Source organism: Notechis scutatus, chromosome 4 (assembly GCF_049901735.1).
Source record: "Notechis scutatus isolate UNSWTSFEM ecotype Mainland chromosome 4, rNotScu1.2, whole genome shotgun sequence".
Taxonomy (NCBI): Eukaryota; Metazoa; Chordata; class Lepidosauria; order Squamata; family Elapidae; genus Notechis; species Notechis scutatus.
In genome coordinates, this window is record NC_142012.1 from 74,355,741 (window position 1) to 74,376,424 (window position 20,684).

Below are 20,684 nucleotides of genomic sequence, written 5' to 3' on the forward strand. Positions count from 1 at the left end.
GACCCCAAGCGTCCCACCGGATCCTTTCAGTCCGGATTCGCTTCATAGTTTGGGTCGGTGCTGAGACCCGTCGCATTTCAAGAGACTCCGTGATTGCCCCGGTCTTGGGACTCGTAAGTCCGGTTCACCTTCAGTCTGCAGGTGTCTCTACAGCGGGGGTTTCTAGGAACGCCCAAACCCCCTTTCTCAGTGAAAGTGGACCTGGGCGTGAAATCCAAGGTCGGAGGGGCAAACGGTAAGAAAAACTAGGGACACCAACTGCAGGATGGAGATCCTCCTTCGTCTTCCCTTCAGCTCCCGTGAAGAGAGAGTTAGTTCTTAGGTGGCAGCTCAGAGTTCCACAGTTGTCCAGCTGGGAAGTTGAGAGGTTCAACTTGGCTGGTGGCCACACTATAACTACCTTTGGGAAGCTGGAAGCATCAGTCCAGGAGAGGCTAGTAAATCATGCCTCCTTCAGCCTCTCCTGGAGATTTTCCACCAGAGTTTTATGGAGCAGGCTGGCTTTACCCAATGATCAGCCAGTATTTTAACCTTTTATGCTATACATTCATCCATTCAGTTAATTCTATTAGAATAGAGAATAACAGAGTTGGAAGGGGCCTTGGAGGTCTTCTAGTCCAACCCCTTGCTCAAGCTCCAAACCATTTCAGATAAGGAGCTGTCCAGTCTCTTCTTAAAAGCTTCCAGTGATGCAGCCACAACTTCCGAAGGCAACTTTAGAACACATACTGTATATTATATGTTGTAATATACATATCATAATATATTATCCCATCTTGTTTTAGAATCTTGAGTTAGTACCCACAAGCATCCATACGGTCTGAAAAAAGAGTACGCTAAATCTGAACTGAATCTGAGTTTGTAGTTTTGGTTAAAATCCTTTAAGAAACAAGAAAGTAGGAATCCAGCCCAACAATATCCTGAATTTTAATGATTTAATAGTTTAAACTTTTTTTTTTGAACAAAGTTCTTCCCTTCAGAAAATATGATTTGTCATATTTTTAAAATACACGAGCTAAATAATATTTTCAAAATATTTATAATCCACTTATCTACCTTCTCAGGTTATCTTTTAGATCAGCGAAGCCAAGCTGTTCCTATAGAAACATAGCTTTCTTTGCATCCTCTATGAACGCATCGATCTGTCTGCCTAGCTATCCAGCTATCATCCATCCATCTGTCTGTCTGTCTGTCTGCCTGTTCTGACCTAGGTTTCCTTAGAAAGCATAAAACACAATCTTAGTTCCCGCAAAACCTCTTTTATTTCCATGGCTGTGAATTATGTTCATTCACAGCCTGCAAGGCTTCACAAACAGTCTTTCAGGGGAATGTTGATAAACACCCACCTCATCGCACTTGGAATGCTGCCAGAGAACTAATTGCCAAAAGCAGGGCAAGGCCAAACTTGACACAGAGTCAAACAGAACTTTTCAAAGCTTGAATCAACCAGACGAACTAATTGCTTCCTACAAAAGCTCATGCTTCTCTTCTCTGTCCTATGGGAGTGGTCAATCATCTCTGAGGTGTGGCCTTACTCCTGAGTCGACCCTGCTTTCTCAATTGTTCTTGTCTTCTGGTAGCCCTGTGCATGTACAGGCTGGGAACCGGTTCCAGACACTCCCCCGCCTCACTGCTGTCTGAGTCTGAAGGCAGCTGATGACTGCCAGTCTTCCCTGGCCCCATTTCTGCCTCTGATGCAGAGCCCTCATCCAAGCCTTCCTCAGCCTCAAAGACTGGCCCAGGTTTCTCCCCAACCTCTTCACTACTGTCCAACTCTGCTGCCTGCTTCGTCAGCTGCCAGCAGGCCACAACACTGCCTATCATCTAACTAGCTATCATCTCTCTCTCTCTCTCTCTCTCTCTCTCCTACCTACTCTATCTATCATCTATCTATCTATCTATCTATCTATCTATCTATCTATCTATCTATCTATCTATCTATCTATTCATCTATAATGCAACTCTTGAAGTAATCACCTATTCTAATGTTTTGCTTTCCACAAGCATCACTTTCCTCCTTCACCTAAAACAAAGGACCTAAAAGAGTGGACCGAATTCTTTGCAGCTTCCTCTTTCATCTATGACACAAAGAAAGATTGACATTGTCAATCTTTCTCCATGTTGATGCATTTTTATCTATCTCAATGGACCAGGAGAGGCCATGCTGGTATTAATTGGCCATCTAATCAAGTCAGGTAGAGCCCCACACCTCACGGAAGTAAGGCCTGCTAAGTTCAAATGGGCTTATTTCCACCTTAACTGTAGCTAAAACAACCCTTTAGTTTAATAGGATTTCGCAACGAACAGATATTTGCAGGACTTCAGTGTCTGTCCTTGAAGGACAAGTTACTGTGAGATGTGTAAAAACATAACAAAGCAGATAGCTTTTCTTGCTCAGAACATACGAATATTTGAAATGAAGGGTCCTTGGTGCTCTCTGAGTTTGGTTGTTTTCTTGCAGATGTTTCTGCAATGTTTCTTGAGGTTGAAATCAAGGACCCTCTTTTCAACCCTGAGCTATAAATATTCTCCTTTATTAATATCATTGTATATTATATATTATTAATATATGAAATCAATTTACGGTGTAATCCTACACAAATCAGTTAAAAAACAAGAGATTACAAGAGAATTCAATGGGATTTATACCTGGGTAAATATGTATGGCAATGTAAAGATAAGAATAAAGATATTATCCTGTTTGGATGGACTTCTAATATAATTCAACCATGTACCAGTTAATTTTCTTCAAAAGCTGAGAAAATGATTTGTGTCTTCCATTCTGCCTTCTTCTCCCCTCCCGCGATCTCCCAGTTTCACCTATAGCCCTGGGATTCCCAGGTAAACCATCCCTCCCCATTCAAAAACCAGTAAGGATAGGAGCAGTAATACTAGTAAAAACCTCCCTTCACACCTCTTGGTTTCAAAGATCAGCCAAAACCAATAATTGAATCAGGGTGAGTGGTGATTTTTCAAGTGGAATCAGATATTCTAGTAGTGACTTTTCAAGCTACTCCCTGATATTTTCTACCAGGGTCTTACAGTATGCAAGGTCTTTCCTATAATTTTCCATAACATGTGTCCAGGGTGCCTTAAGTGCCCTGGAGAGACAAAAGTAGAAATATGTTGAAGCATCTAATCCCTTCATGTTGACTCCACCAAACTCCATATAGATTCATATTTCCAGTAAGTGACATATTAGAAATATACCATGTTTTCTCAAAAATAAGACCCACTCTTATTTTCTTTTGGACCCCAAAATAAGTACCAGATCTTATTTTTTGGGTGGTGGTATTGGTGCCTTACACACTTACTTTAGGACTGCTGCAGCCAGGTCTCCCACACCCCAACACCTGTTGTTCTGCTGTCTGACTTCTTCTGTAGCCACTTGCTTCATAGCTCTTTGCACCAGTACCACGCAGCCTCTGTTGTGCCATTGCGCATGTCAGAATTCCGACAGTTACCTCCATTTAAATCATGAGTCTCGAGCCAAACTTAAAAAGGATTTATTGGGAGTTAAACTGTTCAGCACTGCCTGTGTGTAGCCGACTCTGAGTCACATCATTCATTGTTACCCTTGACCCTGGTTTTCCCCCATCACCTGGGTGTATCGTAATTCATATTCTCCAATGGGACACATCCATAGTCAAGAGTCATCAATCATGCTCTCCAGTTAGAATTTTGCACGGCAGAAACTTCGGTCACCTAGTTACTGTCTTTGAAAACATTCCTGGAATGCAGTTTCAGTTTGCAAGTGGCTGCACTGCTGCCCTCTCCCGTTCTGTTGGCAACTCTAAAAAGACCATATAAATATTTTATGAGTTGACAGCGTGCAGGAGCAGCGGCACAATGGGCCATGCCGTGTCATGCCGTAAGCGGCGGTTGGCGAGCGGCGGCACTGTTGTGACATGTCATGCAGCGTCCTGCTATGAGTGGTGGCACCAGCACGATGTGTCATGTGGCATCAGGCAGTGGCACAACAGGTGTAGGGGCATGGGAGGCCTGGCTGTGGTGGTCCAAAGGTTAGTAGATGCAGGGCGTATGAGGAAGTTCCACCTCTACCCCCACCCTAGCTTGATTTTTACTCATGAGCCTCATCCCACCCTGTACAACCAAATGGCGGGCAGGGCTTAACTAGGGCTTACTTTTGGGGTAGGGCTTACATTAGGTGCAGGCATGGAAATGGGCTACAGCTTGTTTTGGGGGTAGGTTGTATTTTTGGGGAAACACTGTATATTGGTGGTTTCCAAAATATGGCAGCAACAAGAAAATAAAGCAGAACTTCAAATATTACAAGATGCCATGTTGGCCAAAGGAATGATCTCAGGATTCCCATGGATGGAATGATGCTAATCTGGTATCTTCCTAAGAGTTCCAATGCCCACAGGAATGACTATCAGGAAGCGAGAGTGATACTCAAAGGTGTTTTGGACAAGCAATGTCCATCTCCACACATCAGTGTTTTCAGAACTGCCTGGAGGAATCTTTGTGGAAAATGCATCAAATCCAGAACTGAAAACTAGAGAAATAAGATGTCAGATGATTAGCTATAAAGCTTACAAGCACAAATGAATCCATTCTGATGAAATGTCAGAGACGGTGATGGTGGGAAAGCTAAGGAAGAATAAAACTAAGAAAAATCCCACCAAAAAATTAAGAACATACCCAAGAACCCAACCACAACAGATGCATTACTATGCAAATCATATGAGTATAGAATTGACTGGAATTTGCATTTCTTAATATATTGCATTACAAAACAGGAGGTGTGCAAGCAGCAGAATATGATCGCAATGAAAGGTTGTTGTTGATTCTTATGTTCTTTTGTGGACAATGCATCTCTGGTTTCAAAGCTACTTATTTATGGCTTGCATTGAAAAAAGTTATCATAGAATTCTGGGAGTAATTACAAGGACAAAAGAGCACAAATAAAGAGAGTGACCATTAAAGACATAAATAGACATTCACCCACAGATGCTGACAATATTTTAGTCTTCTCCCTATTAAAAATCAATACAGACAGATCAAAGATGGCTGATTCTAAAATGCAGCTCTCTGGACTCGTAGATGACAACAATAAGGAGCATTTTCACTTTAGGTTCCTGGTTTAAATGCTGATCAGAGCTCAGTTGTGCTAACCAGCAGCTGAATTGTAGACACCACCGAAATGAGTTGGTTTTGATCCATTTTCTAGCAAAGAGCAATTCATTTCCAATAGACATACTTGGCATCTTTTACTAGCAAGTCTTCCCTTAGGAGTGGAACCCGTGTGGTGTTTTGTAAATCTTGTTTTGTAAGTTGATCATTTGTTCTTGCATATTATTTTGTTCGTTGCTGTTTTTAACTCTTGTAGTGTTACATGAAATTAATGGAATAAAGGAAAACTGAATGTAGAGAAACATTATTACAAGGAAGAAATGCAGGGGAAATCCTAACCACTACCATCATTCAAAAGTTAAATGGTAAAATCTAGGATGGCGATCGTGTCTCCTTGATATTGGAAATATATCAAGTAGGAGGTGGACCTCTTTGAGGGGACAGTCAAGAATCCCAGCTAAGACAGAATAAGAGAGTAACAGAATTGGAAGGGGCCTTCTAGTCCAAACCCCTGCTGAAGCAGGAGATCCTACATCATTGCAGACAAATGACTGTCCAGTTTCTTCTTAAAAGCCTCCAGTGTTGGAGCACCCACAACTTCTGAAGGCACCCTGTTCCACTGGTTGGTTGTTCTCACTGTCAGAACATTTCTCCTTAGTTCCAGATTGCTTCTCTCCTTGATTCATTTCCATCCGTTGCTTCTTGTCTTGTCTTCCAGTTTTCTTTTGGAATTACCCGTAAAATTATCTGATGGAGGACCTAACTAAATGACCTCTGTCTTCTGGACCAAGTTTCAAAAAGATAGTGTTGCTTTTGAAAGGTCATTTTCCTTTTTACTGATTCTTTTTGATGAAAACAAATATTTTTTACTGTTTTTATTGATTAGAAAGTAATACACCCAGATTAAAGATGGCTCATTCTAAAATGCATCTCTCTGGATTAGTGGATGACAACCAGAGGAACATATTCACAAATGGTCAAGCAGAAACAAGTAGACCAACACTGCTGGTCTTTAAAACAGAACTGATTTCTATAGTATAAATCTGCACAGTGTAATATACTGTAGTTCATTCCTACCGTTTTATTCTAATTGATGCATTAATTAATCATAATATGAAGTAATCATATAATATAGCCAACACATGCTTTTTCCTTCCAGTGCTGGTCAGGTATACAGTCATGTTCTACAACTGTTAGTCACCAGCCATCAAACTATATTAAGCAAGTACTCAAGCCATTAAAAAGCTTGCAGGTATTTCATTTGGCCCAATGCAACAAAGCTCCAACATAATGCCATTTTTAAAATTAATATTAGAGCCAGTATTGTTTTTAGTTTCATATATAATCCTTCCCTTCAATTCCTCCTTCATTATATTTCTGAGGTCAATAAAATGAGAAAATAGAGAGAAAATACCTATTGTTTTGGTTTGTTTGTTTTCAACGGCCCAGGGAGCCCAGAGTTCACCAGAGGTCATGCTATTTTCCAGGATGCATGGCAAGATTGGGAAAATGGGCTAATCCTGTGTTCAGATGAGGTAAAATAATTGTGTTGGTCTTGTCTATAGATGCTAACAGAAGCAGTAATCCCAGAGGAAAACAGAAATATGAAATGCTGTTCAAGAGCCCTGAGCAATTATGTTACACCCAAGCAATAATCATAAAAAATTGGTCATAATTTGTTATTTAGAAAACCCAAATACAAAATTTAATACCTTTACATGTGGGTAATCTCTAAAACAGTTTAATGTTATGGCTTCCAATAGACAGAAATTAGAAGTAAGAAAACTGTGTAATTCTGTATCTGCAGACTCTCTTCCATTTGCTAACAATCTGGGATAATTAAAATCCTGAGGTCTTCACTGATGTTTCAAATGACAGATCGGTTTTGGACAGGTAAATAAATCCCATGGATTTTAATGAGACTTAACACATAGCATCCTTAATCCCTTGTCTTCATGGTTGCAGGCTTGTCTTTTCCAAGCATTCAAGGTGCCAAATCCATGGACTTTTTATGCTGTGTTTTCAAATAGTGGGATTTATTATATTTGATTACTGAGTAGAGATTGGCAGTGCAGGTTATTCAATTCCTGAGATCTACCAAGCCAAGCTAAGTCATACTTTCAAATTCCAAGACTCAACAGGTTATTACTAAGACCAGGGCAGCAATACTTGGTTTTATATTTGCAAGTCATACAACATTACTGCTTTTAAGGCCTGCTGCAAAAGTTCCCTCTTGATCTACTCATGGTTATCAATCAATCAGAATAGAGCTGGAAGGGATCTTGGAGGTCTTTTAATCCAATGCCTTGTCAAGCAGTTGACCCTATATCATTTCAGATAGCTGGTTGTTCAATCTTTTCTTAAAAACCTCCAGTGATAAAGCACCTACAACTTCTGAAGACAAGCTGTTTCACTGGGTTAATTGTCTTCACTGTTAGGAATTTTCTACTTAGTTCTAGGTTGCTTGTCTCCTTAATGAGTTTCTATCCATTGTTTCTTGTCCTGTCCTCTGGTGCTTTGGAGAATAATTTGACCCCCTCTTCTTTGTGGCAGCCCTTCAAATATTGGAATACTATCATGTCACCCCTAATCTTCCTTTTCTCTAGACTGGCCATACCCAATTTCTGCAGCCATTCTTGATATATTTTGGTCTCCAGGCCTTTAATCATCTTAGTTGTTCTTCTGTGCACTTTTTACAAAGTCTCAACATTTTTTTTGTAATGTGGTGACCAAAACTGGATGCAGTATTCCAGGGATGTTCTTATTAATGATTTATAAAATGATACTGATACTTCACACAATTTTGATTCTATGCCTCTGTTTATACAAACCAGGATTGTATTAGCGTTTTTGGCTGCTGCTACACACTGCTGGCTCGTGTTCAAGTCCACTAGGACTCCAAGGTCCCTCTCATAGTTAGTGTTTTTGAGCCAGGTTTCACCTATTCTGTATTTGTACCTCTGGTTTTTCCTAACCAGGTATAAAACCTTGCTTTTCTCCACATTAAATTTTATTTGTTGGATACAGCCCATTATTCAAGTCTGTCAAGATCCTTTTGGATCCTGAGCTTGTCTTCTGGGGTGATGGCTATTCTTCCTAGCTTAGTGCCACCTGCAAATTTGATGAGTTCCCCTTCTATTCCCTTTTTAAGTCATTTATGAAGATATTGAAGACTACTGGGCCTAAGATGGAACCTTGTGGTACCCCACAGCTTACTTCCCTTCATATAGATGTAGTACTCTTAAGAACGACTCATTGAGTATGGTTTGTCAGCCAGCTATAAATCCATCTGGTGGTGATTCTGATCATGTTCTCATTTCTAGTGAACTTTTCTTCTAGACTTATACAGTTGCAGGCATGAAAGTCAGAGTCATATTTCCTGTTCTGGTCCATTCTGTAGGAAGAAAGAAAACCTGCTTTTGGCTATGATCAGTTAGTGCTGATGCCTGGGAAATGAGCAAGTTAACAGCAATGCTTTGCATGTTTTGATGTCTTCACACAAATGTTGTCATGAAGCATATGTGGCTTATACTGACTACCTATGAATTAAACTTGTAGCCCCTGAAAGTTCCAGTTTGGATTTCCGACAGTGGGATTCATCCAAGTAGCTACCTTCTGAAATAATAAACTCCTTTATGCTGTTACAGCTGAAACTGTGTGAACATGAGATGGGACTATCCATTGTTTCCCTACAAACTGAAAATAATACAGAACTCCTGGTTTTCTGAAGCCATCTATATCTATATCTATATCTATATCTATATCTATATCTATATCTATATCTATATCTATATCTATATCCATATCCATATCTATCTATCTATCTATCTATCTATCTATCTATCTATCTATCTATCTATCTATCTATCTATCTTTATTCTGTTTGCCTGTCATTCAATGGCAAAATGGGACCAGAATTGACATTAAAAAGAACAACCAAGAGGAAGGTAATAGGTAAAAAAACCTTTTGGCGTGAAAGCTAGGTTGGGCTTGAAGGAGATTTTCTATTGCCAGTAGAAAGAAAGGGAACAAATAATACCTCTGAATGGCAACTATTTTGAAACTGGATGAAAGGCTTGATAAAATAAAGGTGACAACTGTGAAATAAGCAATTAGCCAAGAAAACACAAGTGCACAATTGAAAGAAGAGCTCTTCTAAAAAGAAAAATGAATTAATGAATATGGCAAGTGTTTAAGGAACAAAAGCATTACTCTGGGAGAAGTATAATGGTTTAAAGGCATTTATATTAGGTAGTATAGGGTGAACAGAAGGATTGTATTTACATCTGACTAATACGAAGCAGCTTGGTAGGAATATTGCCCTGCTAAAAATAGCTTGATTGAGATGCTGCTGTCAATATATTACACCGATCTGTTATGACTGGGAGAAATACTTGGAAGAGGGATGGATTCTGAGCCATCAAGAAGCAAGGAGAGTTCAAGCTCTAATAAAGCTGTGCAAATGCCTTGTGTGAGGCAGCGACTGCTCAGCTGTGATACAGGAACTGTTGAGTGACCTTGGTGCCCATTTGCCTCTAGGACAGGGATGAAAATAGAAAGGGTGGGAGTGCCAAGGATTTCTTGGAGGCTTTCATTACATATGGAAGGACAAGTTTGGGGTTGTTTAATACGGCTTTTTATTTGCCTTCTCAAGATATCACACCATCTATCAAGAAAAAGAAAAAGGGATGAGAAGGAAAAGAGAAGGGAGAGGGAGAAGGGGGAAGATGAGGAGGAGGAGGAGAAGGAGGAAGCAATCAACCTGGAAAAGAATTTCAAGGCCACTTGGACCTGGAGATGGAAAATAGCATTTAGACTTATATAGCACTTTGCAGTGCTTTACAGCCCTTTCTAAGTGGTTTACATATTGCCCCCAACAATCTGGGTCCTCATTTCACTGACCTCAGAAGGATGGAAGGCTAAGTCAACCTTGAGCTGGTATGATACCACTGCTGGTAGTGGGTAGAAATACTGAACTCTAACAACTGAACTACCATCATGGGTCTTTTTACTAAGTCTACTAGAACATTATTAGTAGCAGTGGCTTCATTTCTGTACAGACAATGAATTAATCTGAAGAGTCAAAAGGACTCCTGAATGACAAGTACCATCTACGTTTATAGCAACAAGGTTTTCCACTTAGAGGGACCCCTCCTTCTCTTGCAACAAACGCAAGGACCATTGGCACCAAGGTTCACCATCCCAGTCAAGGTAGTGTCAGGTTTCCAAGTGATGAAATCCATTTAAAAAGAAAAGAACAAAGTCTATCTTCAAAAAATATTTCTTTTATTTAGGAAAGCATCAAATTGGCAAAGTCCATGGTAATTCCGGATCTGACACAACCCGGAATTACCCCACAATATTACAAGTTAGAAACACCCCCCAAAGTCACATTCTCCAATAGAAGTAATTCAACGTTGCTTGATGTCATACATCTCCACCTCAAGGGGCCCAAGCAAGGACAGCTCATTTTCCCACGGGAAGGAAGATCACCTAGCCAAAACACTCTCTTTATCTCCACTCCTCCCCCCCCCTTAGGAATGTGGCAAGCCCGAAACCCTTCCCCCATGACTGCCGCAGAGAAAGTAAGAAAAAGAATATATACTAAGACTAACTAAAATGGCTACACTTATGTCAATTTCAGGCTTGACAGGTAGCTGACCCAATGGAAGGCCATTGCACTCAGTTGATCATCAGGAAAATTCATTTTGCTTCCTCTGTGAAAGGAAGCCATATCTGGTCAGAACCCCAAATTGCAAGATAGCTTCTTCCATCTTCCGAGGGGAGGACAAGAAAAAAATCACCTGGAAACATATCTCATTGGACCGAATTGGGGTGTAGTGGTTAAAGCAACCAGGTCCTGTGCTTTTAGCATTCTGCCAAGCTCCCCAAACACGACGAACCCTCTGATGTGAACTCAAAAGATGCCTTTATTAGGAACGCCGGCAGCTCTAGCAAAAAGTTTATCTCGCAGGCTAGCAAGTCCATCCGGCCAGAAGATAAATAGTTGCCTGCCCCACCTATTCATCTCCACCTTCTGCCTTTTATCCCCAGAGTTAGGGTGAGGCCTCTTTAGCAGTGGTGGCTCTTCCTTCCCCAGGATCGACCCACGGCTTTCCCCTGCTCTCCCCCTTTCTGCCTTCTGTGCAGCTGCCTGTCAGGCACTGGACCCAGCTATTCCTCTTCTTCTTCATCAGCCACTTCCAGACCTGGGGGCTATTGACTCTCCATCTGAGGCCTGACGGCTGGCCCAGACTCCGTCTCTGTCTCTCTCTCTCTCTCTCTGCCAGCTCCATTCTCTCTTCCTCCTCAGAGCTCCTTGGTTGCTCTGATTCCGATCCGGACTCCAATGCCTCCTCCCCGATTTGGCTGCTGGAGGGGCCGGTAGCCGAGAGGCCACAACATAACTGCACTCACAACATAAGAAACATTTGTATTTGTTTATTCCAGATCAGATTAGATGAAACATTTGGCTGTAGGCTTTGTAATCTAAATTAGGAAAGAGTTAATATAGCAGCTCAGGCTGTTGCAAACTGATAAGAATCCCCCCCCCCCTGTGTGCAGGCAAGGGGAGCAATGAGTGAAAGCGAAGAGAAGTGATACAATTAACACAATATTAAGTTTATCCCTATATTTCACATGTGCCAAAACCTTCTTTTGCAAGTCTAAGAAAAGATAGGAAATCTGAAGTCCATAAAAACAGGAAGTAAGCAGCCGTGGGTGCCTTAAAATTTGAATCTGGTACGCAGAATGGAAGCTGAACCACATTTTTAAAGACTATTTTTGTCCCTTCTTTATTATTTTTATAATTAACTCAAAGCAGTGTACATACTTAACGCTCCTTCCTCCTCTTCCCCCCCCAATAACAACCCTGTGAGGTAGGTCGAAGGGGGGAGGGGAGAGTGAATGGGCCAAAGTCATCCAGCCAGCTTTCATGTCTAAGGTGGAACTAGAACTCACCGTCTCCTGGTTTCTAGCTTGGTTGAGGTTAGAAAGTCCTTCCTTCAGAAAAACAGAAGGCTGTGCCTTGATTTGTAGGTTGCACTAAACCACAGTATGGTTTCTTTTTGTGTGTGTGAATCCAGGCATTGTGTCTTGCCCAACAAAGCCCAATTGTGATGACCAGGGGCATGACACAAAAATAACCAAGTCACAAAAATAGAAGAAAGTCTCTTTAATGCCTCCAACTTGGCCCCAATGTCCAATTATCCTTGGAAGGATATCAAACTCTTAAAGAAAACAGTTTACGGAGGGAGTAAACGCAGTCCGCACCCAGAGTAAAGTTAATTTGAAATAAAAAACCCAACACACCACACTGAAGGAATTACTACAGCAGGCAAGGATGATTAATTGCAGACTTCTATAGATAATGCAGCAACCACAGTTGGGAGGAAGCCAAAACACAGATAAGCTCCGACAAAAATGCACGCTTTGCTTCCAGCAACTTTGCCATGCGCAGTTTGTCCTTTTAACCAATCCTCCCAGCTATAGCCCATGAAGGGGATCAGGGCCCTTTCCTCCCCCGTAGACCACGTAACTCACGTTTCTCCCTTATCCACTTCTCCCTGCGTGCCCTAGGATGAAGAGGGGATGGGCCTGGGTCTTCCTCTGAATGCCCATCCGGCCTGTTCCCTTTCCCAGTTTCCTCCACAACCACTGGATCCACACTCCCACTCCCTGTCAGCTGTTCCATCTCTCCCTTGGAGTCAGACTCCAACTGGGGCATGACACCAAATTAGCAAATGTGTGAACCCAGAAGCGGGTTGGAGTGAGTGCATATTGCATAGATGCATGTTCTCCATAGTGTTTGAAACAATGTATGGATTCAGTCGTGACTCCTGGTGAAAGCCCTTCTCTTGGGAATGTTCCAGAAGTGCCTCTTCTTTCCTAGTTTCTACTCTAGTTCTGATGTTCCCAAGCCATCCTCCATCTGAGGACTGAGCAGAGCAAAGACTGATTAAATTCTATGACCTGCCCAAATTCATTAGATGTTTCCACAGCTTCCAAATGCATAAAGTAATACTAAAATATCGAATTAGATTCGAAAGCAGCTTCTTTCTCAACAGCACGGATGGATTTCACCTTATATCTCATTTGTCAAAAGCTCTTGCAGAAAGTTGTTACCCACCCCTCTCCTTGGAGAATGAAATATTTTAGGAAATATTAAAAAGGCAGAATATTATATTTCCCTAAAGGAGGAATGGAGAAATATGTTCTTGGAGACAGAAAGCAGTCCCCACCTTTCTTAATAGCCCTCAGCAGATGTCAGCACTTAAGAGATAAAGAGCTTATTGAAAGGAGCCAAGTTTCTAGGTAGCTCTATTCATAAGCAAATAGCCTCACTCAAGATCCAAACTAGGACAAAGCCATTAACCATAATAGGAATTGCCCAACACCATTTTAGAACACAAGCTCCTTCATTGCATCATCTCAGAGCAGACCAAACTTCAACCAAACTTAGCTCAGCCAACTATGACCCCTACAACAGCCAATAGAATATATGTTCTTGCACAGGGAACAGGAAGTTCAAGAGAAGGTATAAAAAACCCTCACTCTCAACTCCATGTGGTCAGCTGCCCAGAACCATCTATGTGGTTCTGCTTCATTGTTAAACCATTTTTCCAATCAGCCTCTAGCCTCCATTTTGTCTCCAGTGACTTTCTCCTGGATTGGAACTGGATCTGGATGTTTCTTCCAACACTCTTTAAAAGAAAGAAAGTAAAACTCCAAATTTGGAATTGGAGTTCTCAATGCTTCTTTGCTACCATTTAGTGAATGTCCTGGGTTTTACTAATGTTGGTATGCTCTTCTACTGATCTTTTCCTTAGAGAGATCCTCAAAAATATTGGGAAACCTCTAAAACATGGGATATTATTTATCAGTGCTTTCATTGGTGTTTTTACAGACAATTCATCGCTGAAAGCAATTTATGCATAGATTTCTGGATACAGAATTTAATTAGGTTTCCCCAAATAGTAAAGGATTTATTGCCATTTAACCATAACTCCATTAAATAATCTTAAAATATTGCCTAGATCAATATCATTTTCTGCTGAATTAAATAATCAGTTAAAAATGAGTCTTTTAACTGTCCTCTTTTTTTAAAGCTTCCATTAATTAGCAGGTCTGGTTATCCATGAAAGTGTTATTTTAAACTTTTTTTAAAATAAATATCTTTACTTTCTTTTACAAAACTCAATCAACTTTAACAGTACATATGGTTCTCCTTAATAATGAATTGCAATAAATACAAGTAATAATAAATACAAGTAAGCAAATAAACCAAGTGTTATAAGTATTCTACTGTCTGAGGTATTACTATACATTGATGCTAGTATATTTTAATGTGTGTATGTGTGTATATATATATATATATATATATATATATATATATATATATATATATATATATATATATATATATATATATATATATATATTTGTTTTCTGAGGTTCTCAGGGTATTTGTATGTGGATCTTTGGTTATTCGGGTTTTCTCCCGCGTAAGATTGGAAGTATCTAGGCAACGTTTCGATGAAGTCGAAATATATAAGTGCTATAATTTTCATATATAGATATATATCCATAAGTATATAAATAAATATATATAAATATAGGTATAAATATATCCAGCTTAATTTCCAAGACTATAAGTACAAATATGTTAAATAATTCTTACTATTATTTATATTTCACCTTTCCATATATTTCTAATTATTCCTATAGATTTTTATATCTTCTTCTAATTTCTACAATTCTTGTTCCTATTATCCATTTTAAACTTTTAAAGGACAACTGACTTACATACTTGCAAAGGGAACAGATGCATTCTTCAGTCTAGCAGTTGTGAGATACGAGCCATGATGTTGCCATGTTACACCAAACAACTACACAACCAGGCTGTTTTTCACTGAATGTGTCAAAGCAACATTGACACCTTTTCCCAAGATTTGCTTTCCCCCCCTTTAGAACTGGATTCTGAAGCTGAGTGTGCTACATGACTGTTCTCTATAGTTAAATGTTCCCTTCTCTCATGTCAACAAAAATTGCAAGTTATCATTAAAAAAAAGGGACCCAAATTGTTATCTATCCAATCCAATCATGATCCAAAGGAAAGTGCTTTTAATTTCCACTGATGTGGAAATTAAATCCACATCAGTGTTTTAATTCTCCCACAAAATTAGATCTGGGTTGCAAAAATCTGTATAAACATGCAGCTTTCTGGATAACTTTGCTGCCATCTACCGATTGCCAGGATTTCTGCATCCCAGATACTCTAATTTATATGAAATCAAAGTAACAGTTGTAAAAAGTAATCAGTGTCTTAATTCTATTGTGTAGACATTTACCAAGATAATATGGACAGATCACCGATATGTTAATTATAATAAAAAAACAATCTTGCTTTGAAAATGCAAACCCACAAATGAAAGGATTTGGAAAAACTAATGAGGTGCAAAATGAATTTCGGATAGTTAAATCATTTATTTCTCTTTGCTCAGAAAGTCATTAATATTGATGTATTCATTTATAGCATGGGTGTTTACAAAATGCACAGTCACATTTGTAAAAGAGATTTGCCGATTCTGTAAGAGAGCTGGTGCTACACGTAGTTGCTAGCAGGGTGTAGCTTTGATGGGAGAAGGCAGACTTAGTGCTCCATCATCAACATCATCCATAGGAACTAACCGTTCAAAGGATGATGATTTAGAGAGCAAGAATCAATGAATCTGCATCAGTTGGTATACTACGATTACTAGCCCATACAAGTAGAGGTTGATCGATGCTACTGTGTAACAGTCACAACTCCCCCCACCCTTCCAATGGTCTGACTCTTGTTCATGAGAGGTCCAACCTAGAACTAAGGAGGAATTTCCCAAATGAACCATTAATCAATGGAGTAGTTTGTCCCCCAGAGTTGTGGGTGTTCCATTGTTCAATTGTCCAGCATGGTATTGGGTCTCCTTCCTTAAACAGGGAGTTGGACTACCTTCCAGCCCTATGATTCTTTCTTCACCCCCATCTCTCTCCCTCCAACCCTCCCCACCTTTCTCTCCATGTGGCGCAGTAGGTTCAAGCTTGACTCAGCCTTCCATCCTTTCCAGGTCAGTAAAATGAGGGCCCACATTGTTGTGGTCAATATGTAAATCACTTAGAGAGGGCTGTGAAGCACTGTGATGCAGTATATAAGTCTAAGTGCTATTGCTATTGCTATCTACTGTATTTACAGTGTGTCTGTCTATCTATCTATCTATCTATCTATCTATCTATCTATCTATCTATCTATCTATCTATCTATCTATCTCTAACTATGTCTCTCTCATCTATCATATCTATCTATCTATCTATCTATCATCTCTCTCTCTCTCTCTCATCTCTCTCTCTCTCTCATCTCTCTCTCATCTCTCTCATTGCTCTCTCTCGACTATCATCTCTATATCACTATCTATCTATCTATCTATCTATCTATCTATCTATCTATCTATCATCTGTCTATCTATCTATCTATCTATCTATCTATCTATCTATCTATCATCTGTCTATCTATCTATCTATCTATCTATCATCTGTCTATCTATCTATCTATCTATCTATCTATCTATCTATCTATCTATCATCTGTCTATCTGTCTATCTATCTATCTATCTATCTATCTATCTATCTATCTATCTATCATCTGTCTGTCTGTCTATCTATCTATCATCTGTCTATCTATCTATCTATCTATCTATCTATCTATCTATCTATCTATCTATCTATCTATCTATGATAGATGGATAATAAATGATAGATAGATTATCTTAGATATAGATAGATGACAGATAATCTCTCTGTCTCTCTCTTTATCTCTCATCTAAATGTTGTCAAGTTCAGTCTCCTCTGCTGAAACCTCCTCATATGCTGAGGCCAATTTAAAGGCTGTGTGTGTGCTTTGATTCGAGATTATATATTTGGCTTCTGAACTCTGCAACCTTTCTTTGAACCAGGCTTCTGCAAAATGAATATAATGTATCTTTTAAAAAAGTTTGCTCCCTGCTTTTTTTAATTTTTTTATAAAGTATAATTGCAGCCTTAGGCTAGACAGTCATTTGCAGTTCCTGACAAGGAAAGATGAGAAAAAGGAAGACAAATCAGCTAAAATTTCTCAGCAGTCTGCGAGACAGAGAACCCTGAAAATAACCTCTCAGCCAGTTTTATTTTCTTAGCCAGAAACCATGCATGTGTGGTCAAAGCATTTTGTAACCCACTGAAGGAAGACGAGAGAATTGGGGTGAGAAGGAGAAGACAGATTTGAGTCTATCACCCTGACAGCGTTCTGTCTATTACTCTTCTGTCCTTCAAGCTAAACATCCTTACTCGTCTCTCTACCAGTCTTTTACATAGCCATCACCACATTGGTTAATCTTTAAGGTGTCAAAGGAAACTCATCAGACTGTTTTGATTGACTACTATCTTCATTATCTTCCTGATCCAAACTATGCAACATGTCTCGCTTCTCAGAGACTTCAGCTATCATCTAGACTGCAGCATTTAACACCATAAAAGCAGCTTCCCAAGACTGAAGGCCTTCCATATAAAACAAAGAAAAGAATAAATGGGTAATCCTTTGCCCAGAGAGAACCAGAAGGTAATGGAGAAAAGCAGGTCAGAACTCTACAACTGCACTTTGAATACAGAAGGAAGTTTCTGGAGGAAGACCTCCTTTCCCATGACCTTCCCTCCAGGTCTGCAGAGTATCAGGGTAAGAAAACCAAACAACTTCCAGAAGGGGAGAATAGCTTGAAGGTTTCAATAATGGGAACAATCTCTGTTTCTTCAGAAGTAACACGAGCACTTAAAAAGAACTCACTCATTCCGTGGAAACCACAATTCTCCCTTCTTTCGGGAAGCAGCTGAAACAATGGATGAACTGGGATTCAGAGAACATCGACAGCAAGTGCTCTCAAGCAACTTTATCTCCCAGAACTTCAGCCTGGTCTAATAAGGGCTTTTTGTTCTCTGGTTCATTGCACTTGAGGATATGGATAACACACCCAAATCAAATTGTAATGTGGCCCAAGGCTAGCACACTTACAGACAAAGTAACAAACCTAAAAATGAAGTTGCTATAATAATTAGAAGAAGTTCGCTACGGATAAGAATGACCAGATGAAAGAAAATTGATTTCATTTGCTTGGTGATGCCCAGATATCTACAACACAGGATTGGTGGCCTTCACTAAGAAGATGTTCATTTCCCTGGTTTTTAATGTTTCCTGATATCTTTCTACTGGACTCTGTTTTCTATCCCATATTGTCATTTCCATAATTCTTCCTCCAACAGTTCTCCTTTATTCTGAGTCCCCCCCCCCTACAACTCTTCTTTGCTTTCCTCCCTTCCCCTGGCTATGGTCACTTAGAAATCAGTTAAGGTGTAAATGTTCAGCTTTATAAAATAGCCATTTTTGCATGTTAGCATACTTTACCCAAAGGTAAAGATCCCTAGGATATGCTCCTAAACTGAAAATTACATTTACCCAATTCCATCCACATTCAGTTACCAAAAAAATATCTGGAGAGGAAGGAGAAAGGAAGGATGGATTTACACCAGCAGGGATTTATTTATTTTTTTCTTTTGTCTCAAATGTCTGTACTTATATAGAAGAAATAAAACTATAGAAGGCATCAAGATTTGGAAGAGACATGAAATAGACTCCTAAAAATTCTCCTTGGTCCTATCCTTAATTTTTTTTTCTTGACCAACCCATTGCTACACACTGTCACCAAATCATTTGGCCTGCAGATGAAGAGCAGAGCTTGCAATGAAATATGGCAGTGTGGCGCCGTCCAGCCCACCTTAGCAAGTCTTCTCCAAGTCTTCCACTCCATTCCTACCCATCTCAAGCGCTCTATTTTTCCGCCCAAAAAAATCGGCCTTCTGTATTCAGACCTCACCTGCCTGTCCGAGATCTCCTCCTTGCTCTCGCTTGGTTTTAAAAGTGTTTCCTCTCCCAGTTTTTGCAAACAACGAAGTTCTTCCCCAAGCCTGCAGCTCTTTCTCCTTGAGTGTGGAGTCTGTGGACGGCATCATTCTGGCAACATATGGCTTCTCCCTCAGAGAATAACTTTGCTCCTAACAAAGAGGACGGATGGCACAAACCCTGCCTTCCAATCCCTCTTTGTGCCCTTTTTCTTCAGTGCCTGCTCTGGTGCCAAGTCCTTGGCGTTGGAGCCAAATATCGGGGAAAGGCTTCAATTCATTAGCGGATCATCTTGCAGCTATGATGCTCCTTTCGTTACTGCGACGGAGCTTAAAAGGGCTTTCTGTTCACTTTTTGGGGGCGCGAGAACTCAGCAGATCTTGTGCCACTGCACACATTGAACCGCAGCAGTGGAATACATCATCATGATTTTTGCTAATGTTTTATGATTTTTTTTTCTCAGCAGGCTGTCATTTCTATTCTTTTAACAGTATCTGTGCACATTCATGGTTCTATAAGATGCTCAGAGCCAATATTCAAGTGGAACAGGACATAAGCCTGGTAAACCAAGTGACACAAACACTGGTTGGTCCAAATAAGTTATTTTCCCCATCTTCCCTGGTCACTAGAGAACAGTCCATGGGTCTGACCTACTTGCTTTATGCTGCAGCTTCTACGTAGAAATCCACTATAAAGAACAGACAGGGATTACAAATATCATCATCCCCTGCCTGCCTAGTCAGGGGACATTTGGGATATCTGATGGGGAGCCAAAGCAGCTCCTATATGTATTGCAGTGACATCCGATTCACTTCCCAATGTACCAGAAACCATCTAAGATGCACTGAGGTCCACCACAGAATCTGTCATGCCCCTGTCGGAATCTGATTTGGAAGGGGAGACCGAGCAGCTGACAGGGAGTTGGAGTGTGGCTCCGTTGGCTGTGGAAGAAACTGGGGAAGGGTACAGTCCGGCTGGGCAGGGCAGGGAAGAGGTAGAGCAAGCGAGAGGGAATTCAGAGGAAGACCCAGGCCCACCCCTTCTTCATCCTAGGGCACATAGGGAGGAATGGAGAAGGGAGCAACATGAGTTGCATGGTTTACGGGGGAGGAAAGGGCCCTGATTCCCTTCATTAGCTGCAGCTGGGAACACAGTGTTTAAAAAGGGAAACTGTGCACAGCAAGTTGTTGGGAGCAAATAATGAATTTATCTGGTATCATTGTGGCTTATCTGTGTTCCTGGCATCTTCCCAACTGTGTGAGTGTTGATGTGCAAGTTTGAAAGTCTTTCTCCTGCCCTGTCAAGTTAATTACTGCAGCTTTGTTTGTTTGGATTTTTAGTTACAATCTGTATGTACCTTGTTGTGGACTGAATTTACTATAGTTAAAGGCTGTTCCTGGGAGAGTTTTTCTCCAGCCAAAGGAAACCTGGACATTGTGGGCAAAGTTGGAGATAATAAAGGGACTCTTCTTGCTTATTTGACTGTGTTGCCTTTGTGCCATGCCCCAGGTCATCACAGAATCCTAGCTGTCCATTTTCTATGGTCAGTGAAGCCAACTTTCTGTCAGCTCTGAAAACATTGAATTTGCACAGAGTAAGGATGATTTGCCATGAAGACTCAGTGAGT

The 20,684-nt window shown here is 40.3% G+C and overlaps 1 protein-coding gene across 1 annotated transcript in view; it reads right to left on the bottom strand.

Moving 5' to 3' along the window:
* PHYHIPL (phytanoyl-CoA 2-hydroxylase interacting protein like) overlaps window positions 1–19,188 on the bottom strand; it is a 63,188-nt gene extending 44,000 nt beyond the window's left edge. The window contains exon 1 of the mRNA XM_087963836.1: window positions 19,032–19,188. Coding sequence (XP_087819962.1) covers window positions 19,032–19,167 — 136 coding nt within the window. The 5' untranslated portion in view covers window positions 19,168–19,188. The remainder of the gene's footprint in view (window positions 1–19,031) is intronic.
* Between the last annotated feature and the right edge of the window lie 1,496 nt (window positions 19,189–20,684).